This window comes from Pseudonaja textilis, chromosome 3 (assembly GCF_049901715.1).
Source record: "Pseudonaja textilis isolate UNSWEBS1 chromosome 3, rPseTex1.2, whole genome shotgun sequence".
NCBI classification, from domain to species: Eukaryota; Metazoa; Chordata; class Lepidosauria; order Squamata; family Elapidae; genus Pseudonaja; species Pseudonaja textilis.
In genome coordinates this window covers 174,760,726-174,783,231 of record NC_141992.1, presented here as the reverse complement: position 1 = coordinate 174,783,231, position 22,506 = coordinate 174,760,726, and the positions used below count along the sequence as shown (strand labels likewise).

At 39.8% G+C, this 22,506-nt stretch overlaps 2 protein-coding genes across 4 annotated transcripts in view; one reads left to right on the top strand and one right to left on the bottom strand.

The window, feature by feature from the left end:
- Positions 1 to 3,631: 3,631 nt before the first annotated feature.
- LOC113439909 (E3 ubiquitin-protein ligase NRDP1-like) lies at positions 3,632 to 14,717 on the bottom strand. The gene is made up of 6 exons (XM_026705968.2): positions 14,619 to 14,717; positions 8,995 to 9,219; positions 7,947 to 8,086; positions 7,218 to 7,380; positions 6,715 to 6,835; positions 3,632 to 5,603 (listed from the first exon to the last, which is right to left on the bottom strand). The coding sequence occupies exons 2-6, from the start codon at positions 9,198 to 9,200 to the stop codon at positions 5,370 to 5,372; spliced, it is 864 nt and encodes a 287-aa protein (XP_026561753.1). The 5' UTR covers positions 9,201 to 9,219; positions 14,619 to 14,717; the 3' UTR covers positions 3,632 to 5,369.
- Positions 14,718 to 15,596: 879 nt separating this feature from the next.
- RAD54B (RAD54 homolog B) overlaps positions 15,597 to 22,506 on the top strand; it is a 41,167-nt gene continuing 34,257 nt past the window's right edge. The window contains exons 1-3 of one of the 3 annotated variants that reach the window (XM_026705964.2): positions 15,597 to 15,678; positions 17,657 to 17,790; positions 18,912 to 19,086. In XM_026705964.2, coding sequence (XP_026561749.2) covers positions 17,665 to 17,790; positions 18,912 to 19,086 — 301 coding nt within the window. In that variant the 5' untranslated portion in view covers positions 15,597 to 15,678; positions 17,657 to 17,664. The remainder of the gene's footprint in view (positions 15,679 to 17,656; positions 17,791 to 18,911; positions 19,087 to 22,506) is intronic. The other 2 variants (XM_087931517.1, XM_087931518.1) reach the window with 2 other exon arrangements.

The following is a 22,506-nucleotide window of genomic DNA, read 5'->3' as shown; positions in this document are numbered from 1 at the left end:
ATCACACTTCTTGTGAAATCAAACTGTCCATTTAGGTAGCAACACTGATTGACAATCAATTTCACATGCTGTTGTGCAAATGGAATAGACAACAGGTAGAAAGCATAGACAGTTAGCAAGACATCCCCAATAAAGGAGTGGTTCTGCAGGTGGTGACCACAGACCACTTCTCAGTTCCTATGCTTTCTGGCTGATGGTTTGGTCACTTTTGAATGCTGACGGTGCTTTCACTCTAGTGGTAGCATGAGACGGAGTCCGCAACCCACACAAGTGGCTCAGGTAATACAGCTCATCCAGGATGGCACATCAATGCGAGCTGTGGCAAAAAGGGTTGCTGTGTTTGTCAGCGTAGTGTCCAGAGCATGGGGGCGCTACCTGGAGACAGGCTAGTACATCAGGAGATGTGGAGGAGGCCGCAGGAGGGCAACAACCCAGCATCAGGACCACTACCTCCACCTTTGTGCAAGGAGGGACAGGAGGAGCACTGCCAGAGAACTGTAAAATGACCTCCAGCGGGCCACAAATGTGCATGTGGCTTCTCAAATGGTTAAAACAGACTCTATGAGGCTGGTAATGAGGGCCTGATGTCCACAGGTGGGGTTGTGCTTACAGCCCAACACCATGCAGGATGTTTGGCATTTCCCAGAGAACACCAAGATTGGCAAATTCCCCACTGGAGCCCTGTGCTCTTCACAGATGAAAGCAGGTTCACACTGAGCACATGTGACAGACATGATGGTCTGGTGACGCCGTGGAGAACGTTTTGCTGCCTGCAACATCCTTCAGCATGACCGGTTTGGCAGTGGGTCAGTAATGGTGTGGAGTGGCATTTCTTTAGGAGGCCACACAGCCCTCCATGTGCTTGCCAGAGGTAGCCTGACTGCCATTAGGTACCGAGATGAGATCCTCACACCCCATGTGAGACCATATGCTGGTGCGGTTGGCCCTGGGTTCCTCCTAATGCACGACAATGCTAGACCTCACATGGTTGGAGTGTGTCAGCAGTTCCTGATGCTATGGACTGACCCACCCATTCACCAGACCTGAATCCAATTGAGCACACTAGGGCATCTTGTCTCGCTCCATCCACCAAGGCTACATTGCACCACAGACTGTCCAGGAGTTGGGGGATGCTTTAGTCCAGGTGTGGGAGGAGATCCCTCAGGAGACCATCCACCACCTCATCAGGAGCATGCCCAGGTGTTGTAGGGAGGTCATACAGGCATGTGGAGGCCACACACACTACTGAGCCTCATTTTGACTTGTTTTAAGGACATTACACCAAAGTTGGATCAGCCTGTAGTGTTTTTTTTCCACTTTGAGTGTAACTCCAAATCCAGACCTCCATGGGTTGCTAAATTTGATTTCCATTGATAATTTTTGTGTGATTTTGTTGTCAGCACATTCAACTATGTAATGAACAAAGTATTTAATAAGAATATTTTATTCATTCAGATCTAGGATGTCTTGTTTTTGTGTTCCCTTTTTTTGAGCAGTGTATTATAGAAAGTTTAGGCAACTTGTAAATGCCACATGTCCTATCTTTTTTTGTAAAACAACCAGTGCTTTCCAGGTATTTAAAAAGCCGAAGATGAAGAACAGGTGTATGTTGATGGCCCAAAAACCCTGGGGAGAGGGTTTATCTGAAGTGATATTATAGCTTCTGCTTTTGACAAAGTTACATTACAGTGGTTCACTGAGTATTGGAACCAACAATCAGGGTTCCTAATGTTGGGATAGAACTACAGCTATACATGTAGTCCTCAATTTAGTAACTAATTGGAACTTAGAACTTGTTAAGTGAAGTATGTCAAACTAAGTGAAACTGCAACTGCACTTGCCGAGAAGTTTAATTCTGGTCTCTGGAGGTTGTCTGATGCCAAAATCCAAGCAGGATTTTCTGCCATGGAAGATTTTCAGTCCCAAAGTGAAACGGATTCAAAAACCTTTTGACTTTGAGCCTGAAAATCCAAATGGCTGAGGCCCTTGTGCACAATCTCTTCTCTGTCCACAATCTCTTCTCTGTCCACAATCTTGGATACCCTCCCTGGCTCATGCTGGAAAGAAGTTGCCTAAAGATCAGTGCATTTATTTAATGATGGCAGCCAGGACTGCCAGTCACACTTCAGAGCCACATTGCTTGGTGCCAGCAATCCCAGCCTCAATTGTCATTGTAGGTCAAGGACTACCTGAACTATAGAGTGGTACAGCTGCTCTTCTGATCTTCCCCATCAACCAAGAACTTGAGGCGGGCATTGAGATAGGGTCCTGTCTCTCCATTTTGGTTTTCTCAATGACCGAGTAGGCCTGTTATTTAATATAACTTAACTAAAATCCCATCCTTCCAAATTTCAACTGGTTATATTGTATCAATGATAGTTACTGAGTGTGTGTCTTTATGGACATTTGCTTCGCTGAGACAGAAACTGGTGTTGAAGTTTTAGTATGTGGAGATACATTTAAGAAATTTGTGGGAAGAATGGAACCATTTACAGCCCTGAGTTTTTCTACCTCTTTCCCAGGACTATTTGGTAAGAATCACCCACTCTTTTGTTTACCTACGGTATACCTACTTCTTTTTTTCTCCTGTTTCTTGCACCTCAAGTGTTCCATTAAACAGAAAGGGAACAAGTAAGAGTTATTTTTGAGTGTGATTTTTTTTTTCATGCTGTTTTTGGATCTCGTCAGCCATTCATTCCTCTGTGTATATGCTGGGGGTGTGTGCCTCCCTTTGGATTTTCTGCCTTCCCTGGAGGTTCCAGGGTCTCCCTTGAGTTTCGAGTGAAGCATGTCCCTGTTTCAGTTTTCACTTCTCCCAGGGAAGCCTCCAGCCAAAATCTTCATCCTCTGGGCCAGAAACGGAAAATGCACATTCCAGTGGATCAGCATTTGAACAGCGATAGCCAACAACTTCCTGCACAGCTTCTCCAAAGCCATTTCCTGCCTCTCAAGCAACAGATTCAAATCTCTCTCCCCCTCATTTAACAGCTGAGATCTGCAGTATGTCGCCGCAGCAGCTGAGAAGAAGGGTTTTCTTCCAGGATTTAAGCCCCCAAAATCAATATATATACTAGGTTTGGCCTATATGAATGCCACCTCCATCTGCCCCAAAATAGTCCTGGTTAGCAGCCAGAGCAAATCATTTGCTCCTGGGATGATATAGTGTAGTTGTGCTCTTAATATATTTCTCTTTCCTGCTGTCTCAGACAAGCAGAAAAGCAACCAGCCTGGCCATGAAATTCATGCTGCATGCCATAGTATAACTACTGAGGGTTTTTTTTTTTGAAGATCATATCGGGCAGAATTTGAGCTTTAGTACTTTTATCTAATTCGTTCACATGTTAAGTCATGATATAGTTTGGTTTCATATGTACCATTTGTGACTTGGGTTAACATAATTTCAGTTGTTTTACTTCCATCAAACTTTTATCAGTATTAACAGCACCATGAATACAACAGTCAAATTTCTTTTTAGTCCAAGGGGGTGAAGGATCAGTGTAACAAAAAAGTTTTGTTTGGCTACTTCAACTGGCCCAGACCCAGTGAACTCCTCTATTTGTTGCAGCAAAATGGCAATAAAATTAACCCCAACAGCATTGCACTTTCAGAAAAGGCACAGGTAATAAAAATATTAGATATGAAGTGTTTATTTCAAAGAAAGATACATATAGACATTTTAGCAGTCTACAATCAGACCTCTTCTACACTTCTTTCAACAAGCATTAACCACACTGCATAGATCGGGGGTCTCCCATCTTGGCAACTTGGAAGACATGTGGACTTCAACTCCCAGAAGCTTTGCTGCCTGGGGAATTCTGGGAACTGAGGTCCACAAGTGTTCAAGTTGCCACAGTTGGAGATCCCTGGGCATAGATGATCACATTTGTCTTCTTAATTTCTTTTTGTCCAGTCTCACTTTCCCAAAGAGTAAATTCCTTTATGAATTTTTTTAACAGATTGACACTTTTATATTAAACAGTCCTTGATTCCAAAAATCCCATTTTGCATCATATGTACAAAAATATTAGCTTTATTAGTTATTGAAAATACTTTTTCTAGTAGCTGAGTATTTGTAATATTAGAAACATTACAAATTTCTTGAACTATTTTAATACTGAAAAACATGATAATCTAATGGCAGAAATGCTTGAAATGCTCATTAACATAAATAGGTTTGGTCCAGATGTAGTTATGGGAGAACTGCTCTAGTGTCAGCTTATTTTTTGATTAGGGTGATATCTTACTTTTATTGTGGATCTCCAGTGAAGTATGTAGCATTTCCACTTTGTTTTGTTCTTGAAGCCATCATATGAGGTAGGTTGGACTGTAAGATCAACTTACAAATCGTGTTAACTATATTGCATTTCTACAGTAGCATTCCATATCTAAGATAAGGGCCAGGGTTATAAAGGCACTGTAAAATCCTCTCTTTACATGTCAACTATAATTTTTTTAAGACTAAAACAAGCTTAATTTTGTTATTATTTTGTCTTCTACCTATAGGATGGTAAGTAAGGCTACTTTGGAGATTTACAAATTACCTGAAAAACAGAGGTAAAGTAGAAATCAGGATGAGAATCCAATCATTTATCTTGCATAGTTTAGAATATCAACTACTGAAGAAAGGATGTATTTTTTTGCTAAAATCTTTATTCCTATAATTTTCACATTAAAACTAAGGTCCTGTGGCTCTTAATCTTCATGTGTAAGGTTTTTTTTTAAATACCCTGTTCTGAATAGCAGAAAGAAGTTACTCATTTGAGGAAAAAAATATAATGGAACAGGTAAAAAAAGGTTTTTAAATCATTCCTACGTTTTTAAATTCCTAAGATGGACTACTGAAATGGTTAACACTTGAAGATGATCTCTTTTAAACATGATTCTTCCCAAACTCAATGAAATTTGAAAAGGTCTAATGGAAAATAAGGTCTATAAGTGAGTAGAACATATATATATTTGGAATAAGGTAACTTAATAATTTTGCCCTCTGAAATTACCATATTTTTCGCTCCATAAGACCCATTGGAGCATAAGACGCACCTAGGTTTCAAGGAGGAAATGAAGGAAAAAAATATGAATCTGGAGTGCCCTCTCACTGTGCCTATGGAGCACTGAATATGGAGCAGCAGTGTGGTGAGGGCAGGAGGCAGATAGGTGTCCTCTCATGTGCCAGCTCTGCCTATTGACTCCTGCACTCTGGTGGGGTTCACTGTAAAAGGATCCCGCTGCCGTGGCGCAGCTGTGATATTTGCTACATAAGATGAACAGACATTTCCACCCACTTTTAGGGAGGAAAAAAAAAAGTGTGCCTTATGGAGTGAAAAATATGGTAGTTCAAAGTTCAGCAAACCTGGTTTTAACTTTTAGTTTTATATGGCTGTTGCCTCCCATGTCTTTAGTTTCATACTATCCTGTCGTGATAGAGGCGGGGAATGTATTGCTTTCTTGCTTTTATTTCTTGGAGGGAGGGTGTCTTTTGGGAAGTTCTTTATTAATTCCAGCAATTCATGTTTTTCATGTACTGCCTGCTCCAACTCTTGGCGGTGCTGTCTTTCTATTGCCATCAGAGCCTGCATGTTAGTCGTCATCCTGGAGAGTTGAGTCTAAAAAGCATTGAAAAAGTTAATGGAAAATGTTGCATTTTCTTTCACACAGGCATCATCTTCCCTGTCCAGTAAATACAGCAATGTGATGTTCTTAAGAACTGTTTCTACAATTTTATCCAGGCATCAAATACGAAAGAGTAGTAAAGATGAATGGTAGTAGCCAAATTATTTTATTCTCTTCATTAATTATCTGAACTGTCTTACCTGATGAAGCTCAACAGAGGCTAGGTTTTCTTTGCAGGCACCTTGGGTTATGATGGTAATTGGGACAATGATTGCCATTGCGAAGTGATATGATCGTAAAGAGCAATATCAACTGACTGCATCACTTAGCGCACTGGCTGCCACTGTAACTGCAGGACACACAAGTTGCTTATACCAGAAGAGATGGGAGTGCAAGGGAATGTGGGGGTGCTGCTGGAGACGATAGTACTGCAGGGGGGTGCCGTGGGCAGATGCTGGGGATTGTGGGCTAGTCCACAGAGTGCAGGCGGATGCTGTGGAATACAAAATCTCTGTGGCCTCCTAAGGAGAAGCAGCAACTGGGGCAAGCTGTGCTCTTTCCTGTTGGTTTCCCTATTGACTTTGTCTTTTACAACATCATAATCATGTGCCAGACATCTAAGTGCCTGGATTCTGATCATGTGACTCTGGGGGTACTGCAATGGGCAGAACTTTGAGGACTGTTGCCTACAGCCTGCAGAGTAGCAATGTCATTTGGGCATAGCGGGCTGCACCTCTAACTACCTGTGCCACTGCATTCTGGACCAGCTGAAGCTTCCAGATGGTCTTGAAAGCCGTGGCAGCTAGCATAACAAATAACTAAAAATTAATAAAAATAACAAGCATGCCATACTACATAATGAACATTGCTCTCGTCAGATCAATGAGCCATGGCAAGGTGACTTTTACAGCAATTTGAAGCCAGCTTGATATTTCTTTTTTGTGGGTGGATAGGATTCAATAAGTATTTTCCAAGTTTCCTTTGGAGAGAATTCATAAATCCAAAGAGTTATTTCACGGTTGGATCTCAGCATAGAGTAAAGCAATAAGCACCAATTCACTAAAAACAGTTTATGTTACTAGCGGCAAAAGACAATGCAGTTACCTTAAGTTCCTCAATGTCTTTTTGCAAAAGACTCTCTCTTTTCACCATGTGTCTCCTTTGAGAATCTAAACGAGACTGCATCTCCTGTTTTGCATCTTCCATTTGGCAGATCATGTCAGATCTTTAAAAAAGGAAGCGTATTCTCTTTTAATAAGACTGATAATTTTACCTCAGTTTGAAATAACCGCTTAGCTAATTTTGACAGTACTTCAAATGTGAAAAAACAAGAACAAACCATTAGACAGGTTTATCAGCCTGTCAAATTTCTTCATGCTATCTACAACTTTAAGTAACTGTCTAATTCCTCCTTGATAAGTGAAATTGTTTCCAGGATTAGCAGAGATGATAGATGCTAAACAAAACATTACAGATTTTCTAGAACAAGTAGTTTTTTTAATCTTTGGCAATAAGTTAATGACTATTACTGTGATACTAATATAATGATTAAATTAGAAACTAGAGCTTGTTACAGCTGACTCTCAAGCAAGAGGTACAAACTTTACCTGAGTAGCTCTAGTTCAGTTCTCAGTTCTGCCACACAGTTATGCTGGGCATCTTCAGGACCGAGAATGACATATCCACAGCCACTGGGGCATTCACGAGTCCGAAATTCACACACTACCGCATGATTATATAAATTACGACGTTCAACATGGACTGGACAAGCTGAGTGAAAAACAGAAGGTGGGTATAAACAGAAGAAGCCATTTTATCTCCAATAATGTATTGTTAATAAGAGAAATTATTTCTTTACCAAGGTATTCTCACCCAGAGAAAATTTTGAGTGATAGTGAAAAAGGTGTTCTGTTTTCGTGTTCTTCAGCATATCTTAGCACATTTAGGAAGCTTACAGCTTCTAGAAGTAGTTGGGACTTTAAGAGTCCCACCCAATATGGCCAATATTCAAGAATGAGAGCTTCTGTGATCCCATAATGTGAGGAAAGGTCCTTGTTAGTCATTTCTAATCTAACACATGGAGAAGCAGTTTGTCTCCCAAAAATAACAAATGGGAAGAAACATCAGTTGCTTTCTAGTTTCATGAAAGCTGATGTCAGCTCTTCATGGATTCTATGAATCTGTGAGTTCTTCAGCAAGGTGAAAACAAATTAAATTGCACAGAAAAGAGAAAAACTAGAACTCAAGAAAGGTCACTCAAGGCCCAAATTCTTTAATGTAGGTATTAAAAATGGGGTTTACCATCACTACATAAAACATCTCTGCCTTTTACCTACCATTATTTGGACAGGGTATTGGGGTGTATTCACAATCGCATTCATGACTGTCAATGGATTCTAGTGAGCACACTATTTCACAGCCACGTCCTCTGTTTGTGCAGTGAAGCTGAAGTCGATTAAGATCATTCCTCATGTACCTACATTAAGAAATTATCACTCTTTTCTATCAAATTTTTCTTTGAGAAACATGGAAAAATAGTATTTTTTTAAAAGAAAGCACAACCTTTTTCTGGTTGAATAACTACTGACCAGGGAAAATAAACCAGGGGAAACAATTGAAAAAGGATTATGCAATCTTTCCCAATACAGGTAACCCTCATTATCTATGTGTCCATTACGTGCCATTTTGAATATTTGTTAACTATTAAAAAGAGGCCAAACTCATTATACACAATACAGATTTACACATCTCCCCTGCATTTTTATCTTGGTTGTTGATACTTTATACGTTTGCTAAACAGAAGACATTTTTTTGCAGATATATTATAGATAGTCCACAACTTAATGGCACAATTGAGCCTGGAATTTCACTTGTAAGTTTTTTGCGGTCATTAAACACTGAATCCAATATTAGGACCTTTTGGCAGTAGTTGTTAAGTGAATCATTTTATCCAATGGGAGTTTTTTTGTCAGAATTCAGAAGTAAATGGAAAAAGACTATAAAAATCGTGCTCATGTGACCATGGTAGACTGCAATTGGCTGCAAGTTGGTTGCCAAGGTCCCAAATATGATCATATGGTAATGGTGTGTGTGTGTGTGTGTGTGTGTGTGTACACATTGCAATTTTGAAATTGAGTTGTAAGTACCTTGTTGGGGCGGTCGTGGTGTCTGTCATAACTTCGAACCCTAGCTTACGAATGTCTGCCCCAAAATCTATTTCTCAAGTGAACTGACTCAGAAAGCCTTTTCAAGGATAGCTTTAAAATCACTTTCATGATCCCATTTTATGCGAAGTGGCTGCAAAAATGGCACAAACTGAATCCCTGCCTGATGTAGCGACTAATGCCAGCTCAGGACTAGGAGTTGTGGTGAGCGGTCCCATACCTGTAAAGCGGTCGAAGGACAGACAAATCAAGGAACTGGCGATCCTCTGGGCAACTGTTGTGATGAATGAGCCATCCATGGATGCAGGAAGTGCAGAAGGCGTGTTCGCAAGGAGCTTGCAGAGGATCTTGGAGTACATCTCGGCAAATGCAACAAATCAGGCCTTCATTGACATAGCCAACAAAGCGCTCCATGTCATAGCCCATTTTCTCAAACCCGGCTAACCTAAAATGAGAATGAAATACAGCATGACCCTCGGGCAGAGGAGAGTAACTTCTTACACTGCTTTTGCAAATCAAGGCTTTCTCTTAGGGACATCAGCTTTGCACCTTTATAAAGCGACTGACCCAACTGGCAAGTTTTAAACAAGTCTCACGTACCAAAAAGATGCCTAGTAGATTCAAAGGTAAAAGATACTTTTATCCTTCATATCTATCATATAGAACCTGCAAATCTCTTCAAGGCCTTGACTAAACTTCTCAAACATTGTGATATGTACTTAAGCAAACAGCATGGCTAAAAAATAGAATATGATAAAGTGAATTACATAAATAATTTGAAAAACATTTGAAACGACATTGCTGGAAGGAGGGAACTGTCTCATCTTCCCACCTGTGTTAAAGCAAAAAGAATATATATATATATGATCTAATCTCAATCAATGAGATGGGGAGCCATATGTCATTGACCCATGTGCCCACCTTTGGTCTAGGAAGAATAGAGGAGTAAGAGATACACGGTATGTATTTATTTACATTTCATGGCTGCCCACCTCTTCAATAACTCTGAGCTGCTTAGAAAGAAAGGAGACAATATATATAAAAAAGATGTTACAACTGACCAGAAGAACAAACACTGAAAGTAAACTAATTAGAAAGGGATACAAAACCCCCTAAGCCAAAGTCTGGGAGAACAAACGAGTTTTGAATAATTTATAGAACGTCAAAAGGGTGAGAGCTGCATAAATCTCTAGAGAGATATAGTTCCAGAGGGCAGGAACTACATTGTTTAATTAATAAACAGGATCTGGAGGACACCCATACTGATTAATTCTACAGGACCGGCAGAAATAAATGAAAACAAAACAGTCCATGAGATAACCAGGCCTTCTGCCATGAAGGGCTTTAAAGTTAATAACCAGCATTTTGAATTGCACTTGGAAGCTAACCAGCAATTGCACTTGGAGGCTCACAGAGTTTACATGAGCATAATGTACCACTCCTGTCTATGCAGCTGCATACAGGACCAGCTGTAGCTTCTTCATTGCAGATGATCTCCAGGGTAATCTCATATAGAAGTAATTACAAGAATCCAATTGTGAAGTGATCAGGGCATGAGTGACTGACTATCTGAAGAGCCTTTCAGTCCAGGAAAGGACATACCTGGTGCACCAAATGTACCCTGCAAAGGCCTTCTTGGTCACAGAGTAGAAGCTGAGAGCCTAAGAGAACCCCATATTGTGCACAAGTCTCAAATGAGAAAGTGCCTCCCAACTGAGAGTTAATTGCTTTGTCAGGTATGAGCCTAAATTTGTTCCTCCCAATCCAGACACCTACACAGTCTTTAAGCCCTGGGCTAGGACTTTGGTGGCATTACTTGACTGGCATGGAGTCAAGATGTACCAATGGGTATAATCAGCTGATGCTCATACTGATACTTGATCCCAAACCAATGGATAATTTCACCCAGCAGTCCCATGTAGATATTAAACAGAAGGTAAGAAAGTGTAGAAACCTGTAGCATCTCACAAGAGAAAGACCATTCACATTCATCAACTGTAACCAATGACAAAGAAACAAACCCATCATCACAGAGCCACGCACCCCTAATGTTTGCTGCTGACCAAAGGACACCATAGTGGATATTAATGAAAGACACTGGAAGATCAAGGAACACAAGCATGGCCATAACCTATTCTGGCTCTGCCACAGAGGAGATAGGGGTAACTAATGTAGTCTCCATACTAGACTACAACCTGCCTACTGGAATGGATTCAGAGAATCCACTTCCTCTAGGGGTGTTTGACCTGAGGCCTCACTACCTTCTCCACCATCTTCTCTAAAGAGGGAAGGTTGGAGGATGGGCAATAATTGTCTATGACTATTGGATTTAATGATGATCTCTTCAGGAAAGGGCACATCACTGCCTCCTTCAAGACCAAGAAAACCACATCCAAGAGGCTGGCACTGCAGCGTAGACATTAGTACAATGACATAAATATCTGTACTATGTTCTAATGTCTAAGATATGTTTGCTCACTGAAAATAATATGTGGAGCTTAAAACTGTTTGCCTCTCCTTCCATCATCAGGGTAATTCTCTAAAAACTGGTGGGGGGAACTGGATTGTTGAGGTAATTCCCCGTTAGGAGAATGAGTGCATACAGGGAGACATATTTGAGAGTAGTGTTTGAATAACACACATACAGCACACAGATACACTGTACAGTAAATGTAGGTTTTTACTTCCAGAAAGGTTTAAGCAAAGTCCAAAATAAGCAGTCCAAAGTCATTCACAGGTAAAATCAGTCAGTTTTTCAATCCAGGGATAATCCAAATATCAAATTCCAGTGTCAAAAACAGTTCAGTATCAGACTTACATTAAATCCAGTAATATCAGTCAATTAGAAGAAATGGAGGAACGGCAATACTTTCCAACAGAAGGAAACAGAGATACACACTCAGACACACTCTCTTCTGAGACTCAGACTAAACAACCCAGGTTTCTGGCTCCATCTTATGGCTGTTTGAGAAACCACACCCAATTGCATGCTCTTGCATTCCCTTAAAGATATAGTACTAAATTGTTTATCCTGGTTTATATATTTCTAACCCAAATACCTGTTAGGTGACTTATATTCCTAACATGGATTATACAGTATTTTGTTGTGGTGGGCAGCTGTAAAAAACAATCTGGAATGTAAAATGGGTTTGGGGTTGCAAAGATTAAAATTACAGGGAAAATATCTCTCAATGAAACCCTATAATAGGCAATGTTTCGGAATGTTTCTAATTTGGTTTATCCTAAACAAATATAAAAGTTGGAGATTTCAGCAGCTGCTTCATCATATCTTGGTTCCCCTCCCCCCCCATTTTCTATTTACTGCCGACAAAGATATTGACATAAAAGCACAGTTGAGGCCATACAGAAGATTTATTAATAGCATCTTTGTTAATGGCACATTTGGGGGCAGCTGGGACATAGCAACTGTCATGGCCCCTTCGGAGCCTGGTTAGGAGGAGGAGGAGGGGGAACTGAGACCATCCAACAGGGATGGCATATCTCCTGTGGCATGTTTGGAGAGGCAGGGGCTGAGGATGCTGTCCCAGCCCCTCAGGTCAACCGGACGGAGAGCTGCCTGCCTGACAAACACAGGGGAGGACCAGCTGCTGACAGTCCTTGGTGATGACAGGCAGCAGATTTCCTCTGATGGGGAACAGCTGCCTCATCTACTGATCCAAGGGCAAGGAGAGTGGAAGTAGGCAAGCCCAGAGAAGGGCTGCAAGGCTACTCGGGAGGAGGTTGCCCCACTCCTCACAAGGAACACCTGGGACAGAGTAACTTAAGCCATGGGGAGTTATTCTTTGCCAGGAACAAATGTTTGTTTTGGGTTACACTTCTCTGGCTTTGACTCCTACCTTTCTGCCTTGCTTTGGGGATTGCCTTTTGGTTCAGTACCCTAGCCCTGTGGACTTTACCTTCAGAACTGCCTTTGCTTTGTACCTTGCCATTGTCCTGAGGACTGCCATTTGTCTTATGTCTCGACTTTGCCTTGTGAACTTTTCTGGCAATATATGGATTGTTTGGAGGACCGAGGATGGCCACCCCCTCCAATGTGGGGTGGAGTCTTACAAAAGGTCATTGCAGGACAATAAAGGACTCTCTACAGGCCTGCCTTGCCTTGACCATGAAATGTCATTACAGCCACAAGAAGCTAGAAATGTTAGAGTGGCATATACCATGGGCTGCAATCTCCTTTTTCAGGTGGTATCTTATTTCCGTTAGCAAACACAAGCTCTATACCAGGGCTACCAAACTCATGGCCCATAGTCCAGATACGTCACATGCTGGCCACACCCATGCCCGGGTTTAGCGAAGGGGAAAAAAGTTGTGGTATGTCATGTGACGCCACCATGAAAAAATGAGTTTGACACCCCTGCTCTATACAAACCACACCACAGAAAATAATGCAGGTTATCTGAACCTTATAACCTCCAGCTGTTTGGTGGCTACAATTTCAGTTCAGACAAACACTGGCTGGAATATTGGGAGTTCTTAACACAATTGTAAGGCTTCGGGAATAGGAAAAATGAAGTGAAAAATGGAACCAAAAGCAAAGGAACTGCTGGAATTAGTCTGTCTCTGAAAAGTTCAGTATTTATAGAAAAGTTACAGAAAATATCTAAAATCCATGTCATTAAAAATGAAACATTGGTGCATGTTACATGCTTTTATGGATTAGGTGCCACTGAACCAAATGTAGAAATATAACCCTCAGCTAACCATTTTGTATTCATTGATGAAAAAGAAAAATATACCAAAAGAAATTTTCAAGAACATACCCATGAAAATGCAATCTGGCTTAAAATAATGTTTCATGATATTACTGATCTTAAAAGAGCAACACAGGCCTCTGATGCCGGGCTCTCCAACCTTGGCCACTTTAAGCCTGGCAGACTTCAACTCCCAGAATTCCCCAACCAGCTAGGAAATTCTGGCATATGCTGGCTGGGGAATTCTGGGAGTTGAAGTCCACCAGGCTTAAAGTGGCCAAGATTGGAGACCCCTGCTCTGATGGATTTGGCTGCAATAGAGCCCCCACCCCCCATGGGGCTATCTGGGGCAATTTATTTAATTTTGTGCTCACCCCAGAAGGAAATTTGAACTCCACCCATCTTAAAGTGACCAAATTTAAAAAACACTAATTTAAGGCATGAAAGCTTAATACAGTTAGTCAACTTATGAACACAACTGAGCCCAACACCTCTGTTGCTAAGTGAGACAGTGAATTTTGCACCATTTTACGACCATTCCTGCCACAGTTAAGTGAATCACCATAGTTGTTAAACTAGTAACAGGATGGTTAAGTAAATCTGGCTAGCCAGTTGCCCAGCATCCAAATTTTGATCGCATTGGCCATGGGGGATGCTGCAATGGTCATTAAGTGTGAACATCGGTCATGTCACTTTTTCTTTCAATGAAGTTGTAACCTTGAACCATCACTAAGTAAACTGTTGTAAGCAGGCCTGTGCCTGTTCAATGGTAAAACTCATTTATATTTGCCACCCACCAAGATGTCCACTCAACTTTTGCAAATTTGCTTTTTCCTTTTACTATATATACCAGAGGCCTCCAAACTTGGCAACTTTAAGACTTGTGGATTTTAACTCCCAGAATTCCTCAGCCAGCTATGCTATGCTGAGGAATTCTGGGAGTTAAAGTCCACAAGTCTTAAAGTTGTCAAGTTTGGGGACTCCTGATACATACTGTATATTGGGTTTTTTTAAAGCCATAGTTTCCAGGAATTCCCCTATGCATAAAGTCAACCTCCCTGGGCAAGGCTGCTTCCCTGGGCAAGGCTGCTTCCCCCCCACTCCGGTCCGCCCCATCTGTTCCGCGTCTCACCCCTTCAAGCCTGGTCCAACTCCTGAGTCTACAACGACTATATCACTTGCTCCGCAGCCAGCAAGAAAACCACCGCCCAAGATTCTACCGGCCCCTATATATGCCGCATCTAATTGGTCCAGATACATCAGAACATAGAGTGCAAAGATTAGAGTCGCGCAAACAGTTGATTTCCGAGTTTCTCTCTGCAAAAAATAGCAGGCTAACTTTGAATCAGATTTTTGAGAGCCCCGAGCGGCACTACAGCATTCTAGGTCGTTTTCTTTAATTCTCCATTTATTTTCCAGAAGGGCGTAGATGGTTGGCGGGGTGGGGGGTTGGCTGAAGGGTGGAAGTGTGTCCCTCTGATTTTGTTCTTATAGCAACCAGCCTGTGAGGTAAGCTGAGTTATGAGTCGATGAATAGCCTAAATCCATTCAATTTTAAGCTTTATGAACGTGGATACCCGAACGCGGCTCTCAAAACAGACATCCATACGGGGGTGGGGGTGGGAAGTGGAGGAGAAAAGACATGAAATTAAAATTTAATTCTAAAAAGACTTGCTGAAGCCTGATGATAGACGTGCCTTGAAATCTGTTCAAGAGAATGAATAATGAAAAGATACCAAGAAGTTTCTCCTCTTAATGCTCTCTTCAAATGCATAGCTCTATATAATAAACGTTTATTCTCTCTTCAAATGCATAGCTCTCTAATAAACATTTATTCTCTCTCTCTCTCTCTCTCTCTCTCTCTCCCCATAGCTGCAGCAATTTCTATGAAAGTAAATAAGGACATTATAAATAAGTGACATTATTATGACAGTGTGCTCAGTGATTGACAGAGAAAGTATGGGCGATAACGGAGCATGCGCAACACAGATTCCGTTGCCCTAGTGGTGGAATTATGCTAGGCCGGCAAGTAACAAGCCGAGATTGTGCGCATGCGTAATAGGCCGAGAAAGAGCCGGGGAGAAATACAGAACGGAGACTTATGCTGTATACGCATGCGCTGTTGAACAAGTGACTACGTAGTTGTGGAAAGGAAAGGCGTAAGTCGTATGGCGGGTCGATTAAACTGCTATGTAAGTCTGGCTTTGCTTTGTGGGTGGTAGGAAGCGGGCATCGTTAGGGATAAAGGAGCTACTGTAGGTCTTTCGTCCTCGGTGATTTTGTGATTTTGGATATTCTGTGCGTTAGTATCAGTTTGGATTCCTTTTTCCTATTTGTATTTTTGAAAAGCAACCTGCATGTTCTCAGAAGCCTTTGGTTCTTTGATCTATCTTATTGAGGCAGTTTCATATTTCATAACATTAAAATAATGAATGAGGACATCAGATATTTTTTTTTTATTGAACAGAGTCTTACAAAAAGCAGGTAGTGGGCATTGGAAAATGTTGCTCTGGTGGCATAATCATGATTGCTCGTACCCAGAGGCGTATTGTTAAAAAACAGCATTGTTAAGAAAGCATATTGGACCGAGTTTTTTTCAAATAAATGCCAGGTTAATGGTGCCGCTGTAAGACATTTTGTTTATTTGTTTGCTTGTTTGTCAAACGTACAAGATAACAAGTATAGATATGAACATAAACATGAACAAAGGAAGTAAATACAGATAAATGGGGACAGTAAGATGGGGACAGTAGGCACACTGGTGCGCTTATGCACGCCCCCTTCAAGGATCTCTTAGGAATGGGGTGAGATCCATGGTAGATAGTTTGAGGTTGAAACTGTGAGGGGTTGAGACTGTAACAACGGAGTTGGGTAGGTTCCAGGTGTTCCTGAAGTCGTATTGTCTGCAATTGAGTTTTATTGTAATGCACATTTTATTGCAGCATTTTCACCTCAATCTTGCAGGATGCACATGTCAAGAGTGGTTAATAGTGATGACTGTAATGAAATTGGCAATAAGCATATTGAGTGCAGAAATCAAACCATAGGATGAAAAAAATAACCCACATCATCCTAGCTCTTGACATTATTTCCTTGGAATCATTCCTATAGCATCTGAGAAAAAGTCCTGTCTTCCTCAACACTTACCTCAGAAAATATAACCTAGTCACTAGAGAAGGAGTAAGGGGAGTGATATTTTGTAATTCCTCAGCTTTTTACTTTAATGTCTAGATGTAATATAGCTAGATGACTATATCAAATTCCTGGGAGTCTACCTCAGCGAAGATCTTACCTGGAAAATCAACACAACCCAGGTGGCCAGAAAGGCCCAACAGAGACTCCATTTCCTTAGGGTCTTGCGAAAGAATAAAGTGTAACAACGACTGATGACCTCCTTTTACCGGTCCACTATAGAAAGCGTCCTCTCATATTGCATTACGGTGTGATATGCTGGCTTGACAAGCGCGGATAGAAAGACATTACAGAGGATGGTGAGCACAGCACAAAATATCGTGGGCTGATACCACTAGATGACCTCGCTAGGGCTCGCTGCCTTAGAAGAGTGAGGAAAATTCTCAGGGACGACTCACACCCCGGTCAGCACTTCTTCACTCTCCTATCATCGATAGAAACATAGCCAGCCGCACCAACAGGCTGAAGAGCAGTTTCTACACATGGGCTGTCAGCCTTCTGAACGGAAAATAACTTCATGTCAACATAGTATGATAGACTTGTGGGGCTGGTGCGTTGTGCAACAAGGTCACATGGTGCAATAAGATTGGGACTGGGTTCGGGACTTCTGTCCTCACTGTGAGTTGTGTTGGGGGTGGGGCACGAAGGGAGGCTCAGCCAATCTCATTGTACACATGTTGTACTCTGACAATAAAGGTAATAATAATAATGATTATATAAAGAGATTTGTCTACACTTGGTTACTCTTAGAATCAGCTTAATGAGGTGTATTTGGGTAAGAATCTGTTTCAGGAAGTGGTGAACTTTCTTCTTTTAGAGACATGGGTAGAACCTGAATGGTACTATGTCAGGAATGCTGCCATTCTGATTTCTGAATTAGGTTCCTGGATTGTATGTGGTAGTTGGGTTCTTAGAGTAGCCTTCAAAGACTGAATTTGCTCCACACTACCTGATTGCTATTTTTTTTCAAATCAACAGAGCCAAAAATGAGACGATCAGCAGCTCCAAGTCAATTGTTGGGTCATTCAGCCAAAAAGCCAAGATTTATACCTCCAGGAAAAATCCTGCAGAAAACATCTGAATATGTAGATCCAGAAATTAAAACAGATGAGGTAATATTAAAAGAGAAGACCACAAAGACATTAACATTACTTATATGAACAACTAATGGAAACTTAAATTCTCCTTCATACAAAAAACGTTCCTCCACACTGAACATTAGATATCAGGAGCATGTGTATCTTTTTATTATATATTTTGTTTGGTGTGGAGGTTGTGTAAATCATCATACAGCTTACACATATTGCTTAATCACCACAGTTAGCCATCTCTGAAATATCCTGACCTGTCAGAAATTTGCCCTTGTATTTGGAGTTTAGGCAACAAAACTCCAATACGGTATTCAGCAAAAAAGAATTAGCTAATTACTTAGCAAAAACCAATTCAGTTCATATACTCTTTCAAAGGGCAGGTGTACAAATTACCCAATCCTATGGTATTTCCTCAATCATGAATTCATTTGGATTCTTACCCATTCCTCAGACATTCTGTTTCTCTATTTAATCAGGATGCATTGTGGAAGAGTATAAAAATGGGTCCTAGCTTCATCCCCTTTGATATGACTTGCTGTCCAGAAGAATTTGGAGGCATAACTTCTTTTTTTTTTTTTTTTTGCTGTGCAGACTTCTCACATAATGATTCTTTTAGGGAGATAAATAAAATGGGAAATGTACAAAAAAGAAGTACTTAGGAAGTAATAAATCATAAACTAATGATTTTGTCCAGACTTCCCAGATATAAATTGATCAGCCATTGAAATTAGACACCTGAATAGAACTCTAGATCTTGTTTCTTGTGTTGCACTCCATATTGCTGCCTAAAACTTGCATGTATTAGCTCATGTGTCACAGGGAACTGCCTTCAGCTCAAGAAAGTCTCTTCTTTTTGGTTTATTGAACTAATTCTTTATATCACAACTGAGCCATCTGAGGAACTGCAAATAAGATCTGTTAATTTGGATTTGCTGTTCATCTGATCAGTGTCAAGAACTGTTTCCAGAGATCTTCCTATATTTATGTTTATTTAGATTGGTGTATCTTCATATGGCGTTCTCTTCCCTTTGAGGATGTACTAAAGGATATTTGATATTTCAGTCTTCAGGCAGGAAAGACACATATTTATTTTAAAGTTGTTGCATGAATATTCCATAATAGATATATATTCTGTCTTGTAGGTGTGCGAGAGACAATTATGTAGCTCAACTTCTGTAAACATTTGTTCTACAACTTCTGGCTTTCATTCTTCTGTAACTGTAAATTCTAAGGAAGAAGAATTGCCCTGTGAAAACAAGAATATGATGATTGGGCATTTGAAAACTGGAAGGAAATCACTGTGCAAAACAACAGTAGGTAGGAATATGCATGCTTTAATGTAAAGCAGAATAGTTTTTGAAATATTTTCTGAAGGAAAGCTGTAGAAACTGAGTAACTTTGGCTTCAGGACAGCTCTTCAGGATAAGGTAAGTTTACTTGTGTTATACTTATATACAAACAAATAGTTGCTGTCTCAGGACTGAGGGATAAAGTTACATATGCAGTATATGGGGTTGTATATATCAATATTTTCTTACTGCAAGTACCAGATGCATCCAGATTTACTGAGGAAACAAGAATGGTTGCTACTGAAACAACATGGGTTACTAAAGATATCAGTAATTTGGGAGATGGTAAGAATTGTTAGAGTATTGTTATAGTGATAAATGCAATCTTTGTATTAAAAACATCAGCAAAATGTTCTGGCCTCAAGCGCCATTATAAGATGGCCAGAATGCTTCTCCTTTGCAAAGCCATCCATTTTTTTTTTCATTTTATGTGCAAGATCTTGGCCATTTAGGGAAAGGAAAAATCAAGTGCTTTTGTGGATCTGGCCTATTGAAAAGATAAGAAAACAAGTATAGAGCAGGGGTTTCCCAACCCCTGGTCTGTGGACTGGCATCGGTCTGCAGCATGTCAGCAACCGCTCTCCACAAACAAGTGAAGCCTCATCCACGGGATGCAAGCAGCATGCAAAACCACGCCCCCTCCGGTCTGTGGAAAAATCTCTCCATGGAACTGATGCCCCAAAGGTTGAGGGGCGCTAGTATAGAGGACATGTTTGCCTTATTGTCAAAGGAAAAAATAGAGTCTAAAATATAGATGAGGAAGGGCAGGAAAAAGAATATGTATCAATATATATAATGGGTCAAAAACAGTGCTGTAATAGAGAATGCTCAATTCATATTATAACCAAGTGATAGTATTTCCCATTGCAAAAGAAGATTTGATACCGAATAATTACTTACATCAGTGACTTGGATTCTGTTGCAGCCTCCATTTGATTGTTGGCCTATCATCATGATGCATACGGGAAGGCGAACAAGGAAATCTTTCAGCTAGTTCTTTCTAAGGTTCTTGTTCAGCTAAGACTGGGCAACCTAGCAACATCCTGGAAAACTAACTATAAACCTGAAAGCTAGCTATAAAGCTGGAACAATCTACAGCTAGTTATATGTCAAGATTCATTCACTTTTAAAATACTTTTCAAGTCCCCCAAGTGGATGTTTCTTCCTTAGTATTAATTTTGTTTCGTAGAATTCTTCCAGGAATATCTTTTTATCATTAGACTCCAGCTCAGATTTCCACTGTGATGGATTTATTAGAAATATAAAATAAGAGCTACTTTTCAAACTCAGGCATTTAGTTTGCTGAATGCTGCGAGCCTTCAGTCACTTAAGCCAGCTCAGATATTCAGGATCTGAACGACTTGACAATTGAATGTTCTGGATAGTACTCTCCATCCCTTTTCAGTAAGCATTACTTTCATGTTATCTAAATAAAAGCCTAAAGACACACAGTATGCAAATATACTTTATGTCTGCCAATGATTACACTGAATTTGTGATTGCCTGCAGGTAGTTGACAATGTATGATGTTGGTGAGCCTTAATTGAAGCATTCGTGGTGAATATTCTTAGTTAACCCCTAATTGTGTTCTATACTGAAGGGATTTCAATTGATTAAAAACAATCAGATTTACTTAGGAATGGATGTGCTTTGCGTTGTCTGAATTGTAAAACATTCCATACATCCCAGTTCTTCATCATACTATTAAAGAATTCTTCAAGCATTTCATGTACAGGGTTTTATGTATGCATTAGAGGCTACACTGCTAGGGTAAATGTTAAATTTGGGGAACTCTACATTGTACTTTTTTATAGACAAGAAGCAAAACTTCTAAGACCTTTATTTTGGAGGAGGAAAAGAGACATTGATTGAGAAAAATAACAAGATTATTTCCCCCCAATATCTATGATACAGAGGAAGTATTTTCTACTTTGTATTATTTCATGATAGCATGGGTGCTTTTTCCTAAATATAAAATGGATTCTTCCTGACTTGCTGTTTGCACTGTCCATTCAGAATTGTTCTATCTTCTGTGTTTGCTGTAAGAATTGCTTTTGAGAAGTTATCCTTTAAAGGAGACATTTGATTGCTGAGATAATTTTTGCTGATTTCCTTTGTTTTAATATTTCTGTTCATTGGAATCACCACCAATGCAGTCAAGGAGCTTGAAACAATGAGTATATATACTAGTCTAGTGAATCTGGCTGTGTTGCCACATCTCACAGGTGCTCCTGACCACGGGCATGTTTTCAACAGCTTGGTTCTTTGTTTATGAAGTGATAATCCACTAAGCTTTGAGTTGTGTTCCTCTGCAGAATTTCAAATTTGCTTTTGTGATCTTGTTCTTTAAATGTCAGTATTTGTCAATCACTTTTTGGTGGCAAGTCTAACCTATGAAATCTTACATTGAATTCAGCTTGTTTCATTCTGATAAACACTACTCAATCTTATCTTAGAAAGCTAAAACAACAACAAACAATAATAATATAAATAGTCTGGTTGGAGCTAACAATAAGTACCATAATGTAAAGTTTGTCTATATACAGTATAAAAGATACTTCAATAATAAAAATGGTAAGAATGGAATATCCTAACAGGCATGCTTTGTTTATTGTCATTCATATGCCATTCATTCCACATTATTCTATTATTTTACCTTTCTTCAAAACAGTTTAGGACTTGTATCATGATGTGATATGATATAATTTCAGTATATCAGGGACATAAGATGACAATATAAATTGGTCCAGGTTTTATTTAGTACAATTATATTCTACTTTTCCTCTAAGGAGTTCAACAATTTAAATCTCATTCCTTTGCTTCTTCTCATTTGATCATCTGGCTTTGTCTTAGTCTGTAAAAGATTAATGTCATTGGATAAGATGGTCTTGAATTTTATTTTCAATGTTTCTAATTATATTTCAGAAATATGTTAATGTACAGCATGAATGTATAATTTGATTATAGTTCTCTAAAACGGTTGCATATTTTCCTAGACTTGTGCTGCAGTTGTGGAAGGCTGTCTTTTAAGATTCTGCGTTCATTTGCTTAAATTTAAGTAAAATAATATTCATTATAAAAGAGAAATAATATAATGATAAAATGAAGGGAAGATCTTTCCATAAAGATGACTGTGGCTATTAATGTTTTTTAAATCTCTGTATGGATTATTCACCCTTGATATAAATAAAACTTCATCTAAAGTTATGGTGGGTTAGAGATTTTTAGATCTTGATTCAAGCTAGAGCATTCCAAGAAATACTTTCTATTTATAGTCTTTAAATTAAAAAAAAGAAAAGAAAAAAAAGCATTATCGATAATGCTTAATAATGCAGTAAGATAATTATTCTAAAACCTATATTTGGATAATCTATCTTTCAGTGAACAG

Bases quoted from the DNA above. Each gene is read 5' to 3' on its own strand.
- LOC113439909 (XM_026705968.2), bottom strand. From the start codon at position 9,200: ATGGGCTATGACATGGAGCGCTTTGTTGGCTATGTCAATGAAGGCCTG. The intron at 8,087-8,994 runs GTATGGGACCGC...TTCTTAATGTAG, and splicing joins GTCCTTCGACCGCTTTACAG to GTACATGAGGAATGATCTTA. The intron at 6,836-7,217 runs GTAAAGTTTGTA...CCTTTTTTAAAG, and splicing joins ACTGAACTAGAGCTACTCAG to ATCTGACATGATCTGCCAAA.